Genomic DNA, 17,513 nt, shown 5'->3' with positions numbered 1-17,513 from the left:
GTTCGTGAAGTAAAGGGTGTTGTCTGTTTCTTCCCAGCTGAGCTTCCCCCAGGCCCTGAGCTTGGATGGGGGCATCATCTTTAGACAGAGTCCTCCAGGGACATTCAATTTTGGCGTGGATACTCGAGCTGCCATCAACCACAACATCACATCCCAGGTCAGGAGGCTGAATTCTGCTCCCTTGCCTAGGGAGGCAGTTTTTAATAACCTTTAGTGAAGGTGCCTTGTTTGGAATGTGTCAGGAGGTGGCAGGAGGCATGACCCTAGGAAGCCAACAGTACAGCCCTTATTTTTACAGTGTGTGTGTGATTAGTCAGGATGCATTGACTATTGTAAACAAATGTTTGCCTCATTGTGAAAGGCCAGTATTCACGTCTCAGCGCAGCGAGGCTCTGCTCCATGCAGTCTCTCAGGATCCAGGCCTCCCACCTTGTGGCTCTGTCCTAGATGACAGATGGAGGGAGACACGGTGGAGAGTTAGGCAGGAGGTTTTTATGGGCCAGACTTGTAAGTCGAAAGGTTGGTCATTCCTGCCTGGGTTCTCATCACATGACCCCACCTAGCTGCAAGGGAGGCTGGGAAATGTAGTTTTAGCTGTATGTCCAGAAAGAAAAGGAAATGCAGTTTGGTAAATATATAGCAGCCATTGTAGGTATATTTACTCATTCATGGCTGTTCATTTGTTCATCCATGTATGTGTTCATGTCCATTCATTCATCATGGATGGGCTGTGTCTCTGCTGTGTGCCAGGCTCTGTGATGTCCATTGGGGGGTGCAAGGGTGACTCTGTCCCCATCTCTGTTCCCATCTCTGAGGAGCTTTAAATCTAGTGGGCTTTTAGTGTTAGATAAGTTCAAGTTCATTTCCCAGTTTCACTGTTAACGAGCTCTGTAACCTTGAGATACTGGACACCGCTGAGCCTCAGTTTTGCTATCTGGAAGGTGGGAAGGTAACACCAACCTAGCAAAGCAGGGTTGAGGATTAAATGAGATGGTCACTGTGAACCTGGTAGCACAGTGCTTGGTTCGTGGTCAGGGTCAAGGAGCTGTGGGAGGCATGAACAGGAACCATAGCAGGGAAGAGGGGGTCCCAGAGTGGTCTTCCCAGCCCCCCCAGGGCTTCACTTCCTAAGCATCCTTTTTCAGGAGTGCAGCCTGAGTAAGATTTAGGGCTGAGGAACATTGAGGGAGGACAGGCGTTTCTGGCTTAAGCTTTGGGCATATTCTGGGATACATGTGCCCAGCAGCCATCTCCTGGGGTTCTGCATCTCCCTCTCTGTTCCCTGTGACACTTTTCCAACTCAACTCGCAACAGGTCTCGGTCCAGCTGAACAGATCTGACTCCGACTTCGCGTTTTTCTTCCAACTCAGACATCCCCACAGACCAACATTTCCTCCAAACTTCCAGGTATGGATGTTGCTCCCTCGGGGATGACCTTGACTTGCCTGCCAAGGGTTGTCTGTGAGCAGCAGCGATGGGCGGAAGGAAGGCAGGATGGGGGCCCGGGGGAGGGAGGCAGCCTGCACTTGGAGCGTCATGCTTAGCCAAACAGCCTCTGCAGAACCAAGAACAGATGGCAGGGAGGTTTCCAAATCCATCATTTGGAAGTGATTGTCCAGGCAAGAAGGGTTTTTAGCTTTCAGGGGTGGGGATGAAGGATCATATTTCACTCTTGAAAATGGACAGAACCGGAATTTTCCTCCAAACTCTGGCCTGTATTGGGCTTGGGAGAAGCCATGTAATGCTTCAAGAGGGCTTTATTGACCCAGGGTATTTTGCCCAGTGTGGAAGTAAAAAGGTGGAGAAAGACATCCAGGTGGAAGCCCCCAGGGCCGGGGCACTAGACAGCCCTGCCCCCAACGAAGTTTGCAGCTTCGTTGAGCAGGGTGTGGGTGGTGTTTGCACAGGAATTAGGTAGTGGCTAATTCAGGGGCATGGAGGTGTAAATAGGAAATCCCAACAGGGATGAGGCCCTTAGGAGGTGTGGGGCAGACCATTAATTTGATAGCAATAAAAAAAAAAATTAATTACAGGTGGGGTCTCACTATGTTGCCCAGGCTGGTTTTAAACTCTTGGCCTCAAGCTGTTTTCCTGCTTCAACCTTCCAAAGTGCTGAGATCACAGGCATTAGCCACTTTATCTAGCCTGAGAAATTTCAAGATAAATTTCTTTTGAGACAGGATCTCACCGTTTCCTAGGCCGGAGTGCAGTGGCATTATCACGGCTCACTTCAGCCTTGACCGCAGGGGGTCAAGCGATCCTCCCACCTCAGTTTCCTGAGTAGCTGGCACCACAGGCATGTGCCACGACACCTGGCTAGTTTTTGTATTTTTTCTTTTTTTGGCAGAGACGGGGTCTTACTGTGTTGCCCAGGCTGGTCTTGAACTCCTGGCTTCATGTGATCCTCCTCCCTCAGTCTCCCAAAGTACAGGGTTTACAGGCATGAGCCACTGCGTCCAGCCCTGACAGCATTTTTCAGACACCTGCTGTGCATTCCCTGTGCGTTGGGTTTTAAAAGGAAATTGAATGTTGCTTTCGTGGGATTCCCTAAGATCACGGCCCATCTGAGCACTGCTGGCATCTTAGATTGGAGGAAACGCCATCATATGAACTATTTGTTCTAGGAGCTGACGTCTGTGGAGTGATTGCATGGCAGGCTCTGTTCTAAACCCTCTTTGTGGATTATCTCGTGAACACCTCTTGATGCTGTTGTGTGTGGTGTAGAGCACTGTGGTACCATTTTGTGGGTGCAGCTCTGAGACTTAGACAGGTGGCATGACTTGCCCAATATCATGGAGCTCACAAGAGGAAGATTTTGGGTGGGAACCCAGGCGTCTGGCTTCAGAGCTCATGCGATTCCCTGAACTCAGTGGGGAATGGGGGTGGGTTCCCCTGGAAGCTTGGATGCTGGGTCATCTCATGGGTTCAAACATTAATTTTTTTTTTTTTTTTTTTTTTTTTTTTTTTTTTTTTTTTTTTTGAGGCAGAGTCTCTGTCGCACAGGCTGGAGCGCGGTGGCACAATCTTGGCTCACTGCAACCTCGGCCTCCCAGGTTGAAGCGATTCTCCTGCCTCAGCCTCCCAAGTAGCTGGGATTACAAGTGTGCACTACCATGCCTGGCTAATTTTTTGTATTTTTAGTAGAGATGGGATTTCACCATGTTGGCCAGGCTGATCTTGAGCTCCTGTTGACCTCAAGTGATCCACCCGCCTCGGCCTCCCAAATTGCTGGGATTATAGGCATGAGCCACTGCACCTGGCTCAAAGGTTAATTTTAGTTGTTTTTGTTTTGTTTTGTTTTGTAGATGGAGTCTGGCTCTGTCACCCAGGCTGGAGTGTGGTGACACGATCTCGGCTCACTGCAACCTCTGCCTCCCAAGTTCAAGCGATTCTCCTGCCTCAGCCTCAGGAGTAGCTGGGATTACAGGTGTCTGCCACCACGCCTGGCTAATTTTTGTATTTTAGTAGAGACAGGGTTCGCCATGTTGGCCAGGCTCGTCTCAAACTCCTGATCTCAGGTGATCTGCCTGCCTCAGCCTCCTAAAATGCTGGGATTATAGGCATGTGCCACCGTGCCTGGCCATTTTAATTATAATTTTTAAGACAGGGTCTTCTGTGTCACCCAGGCTGGAGTGCAGTGGTGTGATCATGGCTCATGGCAGCGTCCGCCTCCCAGACGCCAGTCACCCTTTGACCACAGCCTTCTGAGTAGCTGGGACTACAGGTGCACGTCCCCACGCTCAGCTAATGTTTCCAATTCTTGTAGAGATAGGAGATCTTGCTCTGTAGCTCAGGCTGATCTCAAACTCCTGGCCTCCAGCAGTCCTCCTGCCTTGGTCGCCAAAGTGCTGGGGTCACAGGTGTGAGTCATCGTGCCCTGCTAGTCTATGGGCTTGACAGATGCATATAGTGTCATGGATCTGCCATTACAGCGTCATTCAGAGAAGTTTCCCTGCCCTAAATAAATCCTCTGGGCTCTACCTTTTCATCCCTCCTACGCTCCACCCCCGGCAACTGCTGATCCTTTTACTAGCTGTGGTTCTGACTTCTCCAGAATGTCACAGAGCTGGAACACGGTGTGCAGCCTTTTCAGATGGGCTGCTTTCAGTTGGTAATACATACTTAAGTTTCCTCGATGTCTTTTTTTTTTTTTTTTGACAGAGTTTTGCTCTTTTTGCCCAGGCTGGAGTGCAATGGCATGATCTTGGTTCACTACAGCCTCCACCTCCTGGGTTCAAGAGATTCTCTTGCCTCAGCCTCCTGAGTAGCTGGGATTACAGGCATGCACCACCACGCCTGACTAATTTTTGTATTTTCAATAGAGGCGGGGTTTCTCCATGTTGGTCAGGCTGGTCTCGAACTGACCACAGGTGATCCTTCCACCTTGGCCTCCCAAAGTGCTGGGATTCCAGGCATGAGTCGCCATGCTTGGCCTCCTCTATGTCATTTTCAGCTTAATCGCTCATTTCTTATTAGCACTGGTTAATATTCCATTGTGTGGATGTACCATATTTTATTTATCAGTTCATCTATGGAGGCACTAGGCATTCTTTTAAAAGCTTTCCGGGCTGGGCATGGTGGCTCACGCCTGTAATCCCAGCACTTTGGCAGGCCAAGGCGGGCAGATCGCCTGAGGTCAGGAGTTTGAGACCAGCCTGGGCAATATAGTAAACCTGTCTCTACTAAAAATACAAAAAAAAATTAGCTGGGCATTGTGGCAGGTGTCTGTAATCCCAGCTACTCGGAAGGCTGAGACAGGAGAATCACTTGAACTTAGGAGGTGGAGGTTGCAGTGAGCTGAGATTGCACCACTGTTCTCCAGTCTGGGTGACACAGTGAGACTCCATCTCAGAAAATTAAAAAAAAAAAAATTTTCCATGTGATTGTAATGCACAGGCTGGATTGAGAACCACAGGGCTAAACCCACTTTGCGGATGGGGAGACTGAGGCCCAGATCAGGAAAGGGAGGGACTCAGGTCCCGAGGAGCTGGTGGAGCCTTGGGCCTCTCTGCTCGCAGCCCCCTCTGCTCCCCTCAGTACCCTTGTTGGGCCCAGCCACGTGTTCACCCCAGCCTGACCACTCGGGTACTCAGATGCCATCTCCTTTGAACCCCAGAAGTTCTGGGTCCTCTGGTGCCCGGCAGGCACTCGATGGGGCCTCCTTTTCTGTGGAGGAGTTGCAAAGATGTCCTCTGCTTCCCTCACCAGCCTCTTTCAGGCACCGGCACAAGTTTTAGAGCTAGGCAGACTCAGGTGGCCTATGTGACCCTCTCAGAGTCTCAGTTTCCCCTTTTCACAATAAGAATTCCCATTTCACATGTGGTGGAAAGGTCAAGATGAGACTGTACTCCTGGGCCGGGAGCTGGGGCCAGGGTAGGCTGTCTCCCCCTTCCTCCCTCCATCTGTTTTTCATTCTGCTTGTGTGCTGTCTACCATGGTTGGTGAGTGCTCAAAGCTGGAGTGGCCCAGAAGGGCTTCCTGGAGGAGGAGGCAGCCCTCCCCCACACCCAGGGTCTCACAGACCCTTCCTGTCCTTCCCCTGCCTCCCTGCAGGTGCAGGCAGCTGCCGGACACTACAGAGTGCGCAGCCTCAACGGGTCCCTATCTGTGCAAATGTCCGGCCGGGAGCTGGCTCTGCTGGAGGTCGACGCCAGCCAGAACACTCGGAGGAGCAGCCGGGGCTGGGGCGTAAGTGTCCTTCTCCACCAGGCTGTCCTCAGCGCCCCCAGGGCTGTTCGGCTGCAGCTGTCTGGAAAGATCACCCCAGCAAGGTAACGGTCCCCAAGTACCTGTGACAAGGCAGGAAGACCACAGAGCAAAGGCACCTGTCCCGGGACATGGGAAACCCTCACTCAGAGGCCCCTCTCGGTCCCTCTGAGAGCACACCCAGGTCAGCCCGATCGGTGCCACTGAGGGTGTCAGAAGCAGGTGGCATTCAGTTCCACTCTCACCCTTTATTTCTTTTTTGTATTGTTATGAGAACGTTTATTGTAGATGGCTTAAAGATGATATATAAGGCCAGGGCACCGTGGGTCACGCCCCAGGGCTTTGGGAGGCTGAGGCAGGAGGGTAGCTTGAGTGCAGGAGCTCCAGAGCAGCTTATGCAACATCGCAAGACCCCATCTCTACAAAAAAATTAAAAAATATATTAGCCAGATGTGGTGGGGTGCACCTGTAATCCCAGCTACTTGGGAGGCTGAGGTGAGAGGATTGCTTGGGCTTCGGAGTTGGAGGCTGCAGTGAGCTGTGATTGCACCGTTGCAGTCCAGCCTGGGCGGCACGGGGAAATGAGCCTGTTGCTAAGATAGTAATAATTGTGATAACGTAAAAACGAATGAAACAAAATCACTACTGACCCCAAAGAATGTGCGTCTCCCTCTGGTCTCACGTCTGAGTATATATTTACGTATAGACATGTCCAGTATGGTGGGGTGCTCAGGAGCCTGGGGTCCAGGATTGGCCACTTGGGTTCAAGTCCTGGCTCTGCCACTGCTGCCTCTGGGACCATTCTCCCTTCTGTGCTTCAGTTTCTCCCCCTGCTTCTTAGGGTGGATGAACTGAGCACTGCATGTGAGTTCCAAGCTAGGGCCAGTGGGCATGCTCAGTGGGTACCCTCTTTGCTGCAGGTGTCAAATGAAATGCCAGACTTTCCTGCCACTGTCCTCTCAGTGCTCAGACATGATGCCTCTGTGACCAGGAGCAGGGGCGTCATTTTCTCTAGCAAGCAATACTCTGATGGACGCTAACTGGTTGTCCTACAAATTAACTTGAGTTCTGACTCTGGAGGTGGCATCAGCTCCTCAGGTTAAGTGTGCAAGGCTGCCTGCAGGTGTAGACACCATTCCCCTCAGGCTTGCTAGTAGCTGGATCTGCAGGCTTGCCGCCACACCTGGCTAAATTTTTGTACTTTCTTTGTGGGAACAGCATCTTGCTATATTGCCCAGGCTGGTCTTGAACTCCTGGCCTGAAGCAGTTTTTCTGCCTTAGCCTCCCAGTGTGCCAGGACTACAGGCATGAGCCACCTTTTATACATCATTACACATTATTACCTGTAGATTATTATAATTCTTCATGTTATCTACCGTGACTGCTCCCATCACAATGGAAGAACCTAGGTTCGGCTCCCCACTGTGCTTGGTGAGTGCTCGAGAGCTGGAGGGGCTCAGGAGGGCTTCCTGGAGGAGGGGATCCTCCCCCACACTCAGGTTCCTATGGACCCTTTCTGTCTACTCTCTGCTTCTGAGCTCTCTCCTGCCTCCTGACCAACTGGCTATAACTTGGAGGTCCCCATGACCTCCTCCCATCTTGTGTCTGATCATTTGCAAAAATGGCTCACAGAACTCAGGGAAACTTTTTATTTATATTTACTCATTGTTTATAGAAGCTATGATTGGAGAATGGCCAGATGGAAGAGACGCATAGGGCAAGGTATGGGGGAAGGGGTGCTGAGCTTCCCTGCCCTCTCTGGGCTCAGCATCCTCTGTGTGTTCAGCCCAGAAGCTCTCTGTGAGCCCCATGGTTCAGGGATTTCTATGGTGGCTTCATCATGTAGGCATGACTGCCTATTGACTCAGTCTCTAGCCGCTCTCCCCTTCTCAGAGGATTCAAGTTCCAAGCTCTATCATGGCTTGGTCTTTTTGTTGACCAGTCCTATCCAGGAGCCCACCGAGAGTCACCTTGTTGAACCAAAGATGCTCCTATCAACAAAAGGGACTTCCGACTTCCAAGGGATTAGGAGCTCTGTGTCAAGGATTAGGGGCAGAGACTAAGTATGTATTTCCTATTACATCACCATATTATGCTGCTATTTTAGGTACTGCGTATTCTGGTACAAATTGGGTCTCCGTTAAATATTTCCTCTGTGATCCGGGCGTGGTGGCTCAGGCCTATACTCCCAGTACTTCGAGAGGCTGAGGCGGGCTGATCACCTGAGGTCTGGGGTTTGAGACCAGCCTGATCAACATGGAGAAGACCCCGTCTCTACTAAAAATACAAAATTAGTCAAGTGTGATGGTGCATGCCTTTAATCCCTGCTGCTCAGGAGGCTGAGGCAGGGGAATTGCTTGAATCCGGGAAGCAGAGGTTGCAGTGAGCCGAGATGGTGCCATTGCATTTAAGCCTGCACAAAAAGAGCGAAACTCTGTCTCACAAAATAAAAAAGATGTCCTTTGCAATCCCGGGTTTGTTCCAGCTTTGGCATGGATTTAAGGAGCCCCTCGGCCGTGAACATGGTCCTAGATAAACCTTGTCCTCGGAATTGCCACCACAGCTGTCTGTCCACCCACCTGTCCAACTGTCCATCCTTATCCCCAGTCTGAAAAGGATTTGAGGCAAATTATGAAAACGTACCCCGTTCTAGGTCAGGAGTTGGCAGACTTTCAGTAAAAGGCCAGATGGTAAATATTTTTAGCTTTGTGGACCATGTGGTCTCTGTTGCAACTACGCAACCCTGCCGTTGAGGCACAAGAGTGTCACAGACAATTCATAAATAATATGCATGACTGTGTTCCAATAAAACTTTATTTATAAAAACAAGTGGTGGGCCAGTTTTGGCCCACATGCTGTAGTTTGCCAGCCCTTGTTCTAGATTTTAAAAAGATACGTGAGGAAGCTGGGGGAAGGGAAAAGAAAAATAGAAAAATTGGGAAGATACTCAAAGTAATATCAGCAAACAAAATGGTTGCCATGAGTTCTTCTGTATTTTTTAGAGCTCGGTTGAAGATTTGGCTCTGAGTTTCCTAGCAGCCAGTGCAAAGAGAGAAACCAACACTCCACAGCTGTGCACCACGAAATGCACGGCTCATTTTGTTCGTAGTGGTGAAGCTCAAGGGTAATCTCTCTCATGGTGTCACATAAGGAATTCACTGTGTGATGATAGGAACTGTGTCCCCTGCCCCAATTTTCCAGCCAGTTGAACATCAAGCTTGACGAGTCTGTTCCTTTTCTCACATATCACTCACTCGTTATGACCTTGTATTCCAAAGTTCATTTAGTTCTGAACAGCCCTGTGTGTCAGGCACTGCTAACTGCTTAGTTGAGCTTTGGACGTGTTAGTCTCTGTCTCCCTGTTTCCTCATCTGTATATTGGGGATCATAATATTCTCAAAACTAAAAGGGCTTTTGTAAGGAGTCAGACAGTGCATCTAAAGTGCACAGTGCATGGCAGAGAGTGTGTTGGTTAGATATTGCTGCATAGTGAGCTACCCCCAAGCCTAGAGATTAAAGAACAACCATTTTGTGTGCTCACGATTCTGTGGGTCAGGAGTTTCCACAAGGCTTAGGCAGTTCTGCTCTATGTGGCATCAGCAGGGGTCATTCTCTGGGACTCTTCGCTGACATCAGCCTTCAGATGAGTCGCTTACCAGCCAGCTGTGTGCATGGGCTGAGGACGGAGTGGTGGCTTCCTTCCCATGTCTGGCACCTTGGTGCTCTTCCACGTGCAACCCCCCACTCTCTTTTCAAGTGGCTGCTTGGGCTTCCTCACGTCATGGCAGTCTCAGTTTGGTCAGACTTCCTACCAGGTGTCTGGGTTCCAAGAGGAAGCATTCCACATCCCACAGGAATGTGGAAGGTGAAAGTTGCAGATCTTAGGGTCCTACGTTGAAAGTTCTACAGTGTCACTTATGCCACATTCTATTGACCAAAACACAGGTCACAAGGCTAGCCCTGATTCAAAGGGAGAGGAAATAGATCTCACATCTTAATGCAGGAGTGTCAAAGTCACATTGCAGGAGAGTGTGGGAAGGGGTGGCCATAGGTGGAAACACACTCTGTCACACCTGGGTGGGTACCTGTCAGTATCAATGTCAATTTCAGTTCAAGGCCAGGCACAGTGGCTCATGCCTGTAGTCCCAGCACTTTGGGAGACTGAGGCAGGTGGATCACCTGAGGTCAGGAGTTCAAGACTGGCCTGGACAATATGCTGAAACCCTGTCTCTACTAAAAATACAAAAATTAGCCAGGTGTGATGGCGGGGGCCTGTAATCCCAGCTACGTGGAAGGCTGAGACAGGAGAATCGTTTGAGCCTCAGAGGTGGAAGTCGCAGTGAGCCGAGATCGTGCCACTGCACTCCAGCCTGGGCGAGAGTCTTCCCCGCCCTCCAAAAAATGCTCAATATCAGTATGTCCACTTTATTCCCTACTTCACATAAGAAGAAGCTGATGCTCAGAGAGGTTATGTCCTTGTCCCAGGTTATCCTGTTATTCGGAACCCGGGTTTGCCTGACTACAAAGCCTGATCTTAACCCTCTTACTTCACCGTCTAGGATTTGGCTGTTTTCCAAGGCACTACTGGACCAGAACACGGCACAGCTGCTCCTCAAGGCATCCGAGGAAAGGAGGGGAGGCCAGGTCCTGACCTTACAGAGCCAAACCCGGCACACGGTGGCTGGCTGGGCAGCGATGCCCCGCCTCCTGACACTCACAGGAAGGCTGAAGCAGGAGGAGACACTTCGAGAGGGTGAGGGAATGCCATGGGGCAGGGGCAAGCACTTTCTAGGGAACTACAGAGTAGATTCAGCCCACCCAAGTCCACTGATGTTCCAATTCCAGCATCTCACACTGGTGTATACGCAGTTTTAGATAAAGGGGTATAGATGATTCCCCTCTGTGAGAAATGAATATGCATTCTGACAAGGAAAATGTGCTAACTAAAAACTGAATAGCGTTCCTTATGCAGGACTTGTCAGAGCCTTTAACATGCTAACGGACAGTGTGTATTTCCAGGAGGGAGAGTTGGGTGCAGGGTTTCCAAGCATATTTTTTTAGAAAACTTTTTATTTTGATGTAACACTAGACTTGTAGAAAAGTTGCAAGAATATTACAAAGAATCCCACAGGTCCTTTGCCCAGATCAATCAGTTGCTAACATTTTACATTCCGTTGATCGTTCTCACATTCATATTCTCTCTGTATGTACATATGTGTATACTCTATTTATGATTTTATTCCTGGCTTGTGTTTTCCTAGGTTGCAGACATGATAACTCTTTCTTTTTTAGTTTTATGAGAGAGTTTTGCTCTTACCCACCAGGCTGGAGTGCAGCGGAGCCATCTCAGCTCACAGCAACCTCTGCCTCTCAGGTTCAAGTGATTCTGCTGCCTCAGCCTCCCAAGTAGCTGGGATTACAGGAGCGCAGCATCACATCTGGCTATTTTTTTTTTTTTTTTTTGTATTTTTAATAGAGAATGGGGTTTCACCATGTTGGCCAGGCTGGTGTCAAACTCCTGGCCTGTTGTGATCCATTTGCCTCAGCTCCCAAAATGCTGGGATTACAGGTGTGAGCCACCACGCCTGGCCGATATTGACATTTTGCAGGGTACGAGGCAGTCATGTTGTGAAACAGCCTCTGTCTGGGTTCGAGTGATGCTTCCTGATGGCTGCGTTCAAGGACACCACAGAAGTAAGGCAGCCTCCTGTCAGGTGGCACCTGCTGTCCATTTGTATAGCGTTGGTGACATTAGCTTTGATCTCTTGATTAAGGTGGGGTCTGCTAGGTTTCTTGGCTGTAAAGCTCTCAGTTGTTTACTTTGTAATGAATAAGTAGTTGTGGTGAGATACTTGGACGTATTCTGTGGTCTCATCGCATTGTGAACCACCTAGGTTTAGCGTCCACTGGTGATGCTGGTCTGAGTCTGTTACTGCTATCATGATTGCCAAATGCGGACTTTTCTAATTTTTTTTTTTTTTTTTTGAGACGGAGTTTCGCTCTTGTTTACCCGGGCTGGAGTGCAATGGCGCGATCTCGGCTCACCGCAACCTCCGCCTCCTGGGTTCAGGCAATATTCCTGCCTCAGCCTCCTGAGTAGCTGGGATTACAGGCACACGCCACCATGCCCAGCTGATTTTTTGTATTTTTTTTAGTAGAGACGGGGTTTCACCATGTTGACCAGGATGGTCTCGATCTCTTGACCTCATGATCCACCCGCCTCAGCCTCCCAAAGTGCTGGGATTACAGGCGTGAGCCACCGCGCCTGGCTGGACTTTTCTAATTTAAAAAAAAAAAAAATTTATTGCTTAGAGGCCAGGTGTGGTGGCTCATGCCTGTAATCCCAGCACTTGAGGAGGCTGAGGCAGGAGGATTGCCTGAGGCCAGGAGTTAAAGACCAGCCTGGACAACACGGTGAAACCCTGTTCTTACTGAAAATATAAAAATTTGCCAGGTTCGGTGTTGCATGCCTGTAGGCTCAGCTACTCAGGAGGCTGAGGCATGAGAATCGCTTGAACACGGGAGGCGGAGGTTGCAGCAAGCCAAGGTCACACCACTGCACTCCAGCCTGGGAGAGAGAGTGAGTCTCTGTCTCGAAAAATAATAGTAATGTATTGCTCAGGGTAGAACGCTTTCCCTGCGCACTCCCTCTGCCTTTCTCTTCCCTCCTGTCTTAATCTGTCCTCAAAATGCTATAACATACCTGAGACTGGGTCATTGATGAAGACATTGGCTCATAGTTCTTCAGGCTGTACTGGAAGCATGCTGCATCTGCTTCTTGAGGTGGGGGCTGGGGGTTGGGCTGCCAGCATGTCACAGGCCACAGCAGGGTTAAGAGAAAAAGGGGTGTGCCGCTACACACGTTTAAACAACCAGATCTCACCGTCACAAAGGAAGTACCGAGGGGATGCTGCCAAACTGTTTCTGAGAAATCCGCTCCCAGTGATCCAGCCACCTCCCAGCAGGCCCCTTGTCCGACACTGGGGATTACAATTCAACATGCAGTTGTTGGGGACACAGGTCCAAACCTTATCACTGTCCCCTTTCCTTCCTTCCTTAACCTCAGTACGGACTCATGGACTCCTGTTTTATTCTGTAATCCATAATGATCAGGATTTATTTCAGTGCCCAGGTTTCCTAGATTTACCCCATGGGAGTCCCTGAAAGAGGCTCCTCTCCCTCCCCCTCTGCCTCAGCATAGAGAAAGATCTAATTGTACGGCAAGCACCCATGTGCTCCCCTCCTAACTATTACAATTGTTTGCATTTTGCATGATTGTCTTTCTCCCCTATGCACTATCCACGTGTCAGAGGTGTGTAAACCAGAGCAACTCCATCTTGAATGGGAGCTGGGTAAAAAGAGGCTGAGAACTACTGGGCTGCATGTTATGTATAAATTTTCAGTGCTATAAAAGAATTAATACTCAAATATAAATTTTCTCAGCAAGGCAATTTACTTCTATAGAACATTGGGCTCGCAGATGGAGCAATAGTGAGCGTACACACGTGGACAAGGGAGGGGAAGGGGTTCTTAATCCTGACAGAGGTTGCCCCTACTGCTATATCATTCTCCTATTGGCTAGGGTTAGACAGCACAGTCTAAGCTAATTCCGATGGCTATTTTAAAGAGAGCAGGGGTATGAGCCGGAGTGGTGGAGTGGGTAGTTTGGTAGGAAGGACGGTTACTGGACTGGTTAGAGCAGGTGACCAGGGATGACTCAGGTCAGAGCAGGTGACCAGGGGAACAGATGTGAACTACTGATTAGAACTGGCGGGAAAGTTGTTTACTGAAACTAGAGGCGAGGGGGCGAAGAGGACCAGGAAGTTAAACTTTAAACTGGAGCTGAACATACTGACATACTGATTATTTGAGGAGAAACTTGGAGTTCACTATATCTAACATGCATTCCCAGAAGTTAAGGCATTCTAAATCCCAGGATGAGACAGGAGGTCGGCCCAAGATACATTTCATGAAGACCTTGCTGCTAAAACAGGTTGCAGTAAAGAAGCCGGCTAAATCCCACCAAAACCAAGATGGTGACGAGAGTGACCTCTGGTGTTCCTCATTACTACACTCCCTTCAGCACCATGACAGTTTACAGATGCCATGGCAACATCAGGAAGTCACCCTATATGGTCTAAAAAAGGGATATAGGCCAGGGGCGGTGGCTCACACCTGTGATCTCAGCACTTTGGGAGGCGGAGGCGGGTGTATCACCTGAGGTCAGAAGTTCAAGACCAGCCTGGCCAATATGGAGAAACCCCGTCTCTACTAAAAATAGAAAAAAATTAGCTGGGTGTGGTGGTACATGCCTGTAATTCCAAATACTCAGGAGGCTGAGGCAGGAAAATTGCTTAAACCTGGGAGGCGGAGGTTGCAGTGAGCCAAGATCACGCCACTGCGCTCAAGCCTGGGCAGTGTTAGATACAGTGAACTCCAAGTTTCTCCTCAAAGAATCAGTGTGTCAGTATGTTGAGGTCTCTTATTCTTTAATTCTCTACTTTAAAGTTTAACTTCCTTGTAGTTTCAGTAAACAACCTTTTCCACCAGTTCTAATCAGTAGTTCACATCTGTTCCCCGTCCTCTGCTCCATCCTGACTCATCCCGGCCACCTATTCTGGTCTCCTGTCCTGGTCACTGCTTTGACCTGAGTCACCCCTGGTCACCTTCTCTGAACTGTTGCATAACCGTCCTTCCTGCCAAACTACCCACCCCACCACTCCGGCTCATACCCCTGCTCTCTTAAAAATAGCCGATGGGAATTAGCTTAGACTGTGCAGTCTAACCCTAGCCAATAGGAGAATGACACAGCAGTAGGGGCTACCTGTGTCAGGAGTAAGAACTCCTTTCTCTCCCTTGTCCAGCTGTGTGCCTGCCATTATTCCATCTGTAAACTGCACCCTTCTATAGAAGTAAATTGCCTTGACTGGGCGTGGTAGCTCACGCCTGTAATTCCAGCACTTTGGGAAGCCAAGGTGGGCACATCACGAGGTCAGGAATTTGAGACCATCTTGGCTAACATGGTAAAACCCTGTCTTCTACTAAAAATACAAAAATTAGCCAGGCGTGGTTGTGGACACCTGTTTGCTGAGGAAATTTATATTGGAGTGCTACTTTTATGGCACCAAAAATTTACATAAAACAGCAACAAGAGTAAAACGATCTCAAATAAAATAAAAAATAGAAAGCGGGGGGCATGAATAACCCACCCTTGTTGAGTGTATATAATCAAGAAATAACCATAAAAATAGGCAGCCAGCAGTCCTGGGGGCTGCTCTGTCTTGAGTAGCCATTATTCCTTTCTTAGTAAATTTGCTTTTGCTTTGCACCATGGACTCGCGCTGAATTCTTTCTTGCATGAGATCCAGGAAGCCTGTCTTGGGGTCTGCATCCAGACCCCTGTCCTGTAAAACATCCATCTATGTTCTTACTGATGCTTTTCAGAGTAAGTTGTAGACATTAGAACACCTTACCCCTGAATGAATTAGCGTGCACATCATGAACTAAAGCTCAATATTTGCTTACAGTTCTGCTCCTCTCTTAGTCTCCCTGCTTACTTCTTTCCTCTGGTCATGTAAATTTACATGGAATGAAATGTGCCAATCTCAGCTGGGAGCAGTGGCTCAAACCTGTAATCCTAGCACTTTGGGAGGCTGAGAAGGGCGGATTGCTTGATGCTAGGAGTTTGAGACCAACCTGGGCAACATAAGCAGACTCTGATACCACAAAAATTTTGGAAATTAGCGGGATGTGGTAGCGCATGCCTGTAGTCCCAGCGACGTGGAGACTGGCGTGGGAGGATCGCTTGAGCCTGGAAGGTTGTGGTTGCAGCAAGCCATGATTGCGTCTCTGCGTTCCACCCGGCCACAGATCGAAACCCTGTCTCAAAGAAATAACCATTTAAATGTCTAGTGGTCTCTCTTTGTGGCTTTAATTTGCATTTTTTTGTTGATGGATGAAGTTGATCATGTTTTCATGTATGTTATTTGTTCACGTAGCCTCCTTTGAGACAGGTCAGATCAATTTTTTTCCCCATTTTAAAAGTTGTCTTTTATTGAGCTGTAGATACTCTTTATATATTCTGGAATAGAATGTTTTCTTCCATTTTGATTTTTATACCTTTTTTTTTTTTTTTTTTTTTTTNTTTTTTTGAGATGGGGCCTTGTTTTGTCACCCAGACAGAGGTGTGGTGGCACAATCATGGCTCACTGTAGCCTCAAACTCCTGGGCTCAAGCAATCCTCCTGCCTTAGCCTCCCAAGTAGCTGGGACTATAGGTGCATGCCACCATACCCAGATAATTGTTTTTTAGAGGCATGGTCTCCATTTTTTGCCCAGACCAGTCTGGAACTCCTGAGTTTAAATAATCTTACCTCAGCCTCCCAAAGTGCTGGGATTATAGGCATGAGCCACCATGCCTGGTCTGATATTTTTATGCCATTAAAGTTTTTTTTTTTGTTTGTTTTTCTTACTGCAGTGGGTAAGAACTACAGTATAATATTGAATAAAGATGCTAAGAGCAAAAATTCTCACCTTGTTCTTAGTCTTACAAGGAAAATGTTCAAAATTTCCACAAATAATTTTAATGTTTTCTATTGGTTTTGCATAGATGTTCTTTATCAGATTGCAGAGTTTTCATTTGTTTGCTTTTTAGAGACAGTCCTGCTGTGTCTCCCAGGCTGGAGTGCAGTGGTGCAGTCTCAGCTCACTGTAACCTGCAACCTCCGCCTCCTGGGTTCAAATGTTCTCCTGCTTTAGCCTCCCAAGTAGCTGGAATTACAGGCACACGCCACCACACCTGGCTAATTTTTGTAGTCTTACTAGAGACAGAATTTCACCATGTTGGCCAGGCTGGTCTCGAACTCCTGGCCTCAAGTGATCTGCCTGCTTCAGCCCCCTTAAGTGCTGGGATTATAGGCACGAGCCTGGCTAGTTTTTATTAGTTCTTAAGAATGGGTGTTGAATGTAGTCAGAGGCCTTTTCTGAATCTAGTACATTTTCATATGGTTTTCCACTTTCATTTTGTTAATAGAGTGAATTAAATTGGTCTTCAGTGTGAAACCAACTTTGCTTTAGTGGGATTCCCTCCATTTTTTCATAAGTATTTTTCTTTCTGCATTTAATTGAATTTGGTTTCCTAATACTTTGTTAAGAGAGTTGGTATCTGTGGGCTGGGCGCGGTGGCTCACACCTGTAATCCTAGCACTTTGGGAGGCCGAGGCAGGCAGATCTTGAGGTCAGGAGATTGAGACCGTCCTGGCCGACACGGTGAAACTTCATCTCTACTAGAAATATGAAAATTAGCTGGGCATGGTGGTGTGTGCCCGGAGTCCCAGCTGCTCAGGAGGCTGAGGCAAGAGAATCGCTTGAACCTGGGAGGCGAATATTGCAGTGAGCTGAGGTCGTGCCACTGCACTCCAACCTGGCAACAGAGTGGGACTCCATCTCAAAAAAAAAAAAATTGGTATCTGTGTTCACAGCACTATTGGGTTGTAATTTTCCTTTTTTGCAAAGCTCTTGTCAGGTTTGGTATGAGGTTGAAGCTGATTTGATAAACCAAGTTGATTATTCTGTTCTTTTTTCTTTTCTGAAAGAGTTTGTTTGAGATTGATGGTGATCTTCCCTAAATGTCTGATAGACTACCAGTGAAGACATCTGGAGCTTGTCTGTGGGATTTTTTTGGAGAACATATAAATATAGAGCTATTCAGATTTTCTGTATTACTTTGTAAATTAGCTTGCTTGATTTTCAGAGTATCCTGTGCGGGAACTCTGCCATAATTTGATGGATTTCACAAATGTGCCATTT

The 17,513-nt window shown here is 48.2% G+C and overlaps 1 protein-coding gene across 1 annotated transcript in view; it reads left to right on the top strand.

Annotated features, from left to right (window-relative positions):
* The window catches only part of LOC108312180, a 160,800-nt gene that overhangs the window by 91,984 nt on the left and 51,303 nt on the right, over nt 1–17,513 (top strand). Inside the window, 4 exon segments of the mRNA XM_037742506.1 lie at nt 38–157; nt 1,315–1,407; nt 5,554–5,771; nt 10,266–10,459. Of these exon segments, the coding sequence (XP_037598434.1) occupies nt 38–157; nt 1,315–1,407; nt 5,554–5,771; nt 10,266–10,459 (625 nt within the window).

This window comes from Cebus imitator, unplaced genomic scaffold, assembly GCF_001604975.1.
Source record: "Cebus imitator isolate Cc_AM_T3 unplaced genomic scaffold, Cebus_imitator-1.0 Scaffold122, whole genome shotgun sequence".
NCBI classification, from domain to species: domain Eukaryota; kingdom Metazoa; phylum Chordata; class Mammalia; order Primates; family Cebidae; genus Cebus; species Cebus imitator.
Note: the sequence above shows the minus strand (reverse complement) of the source record. Positions and strands in the feature narration are given on the sequence as shown.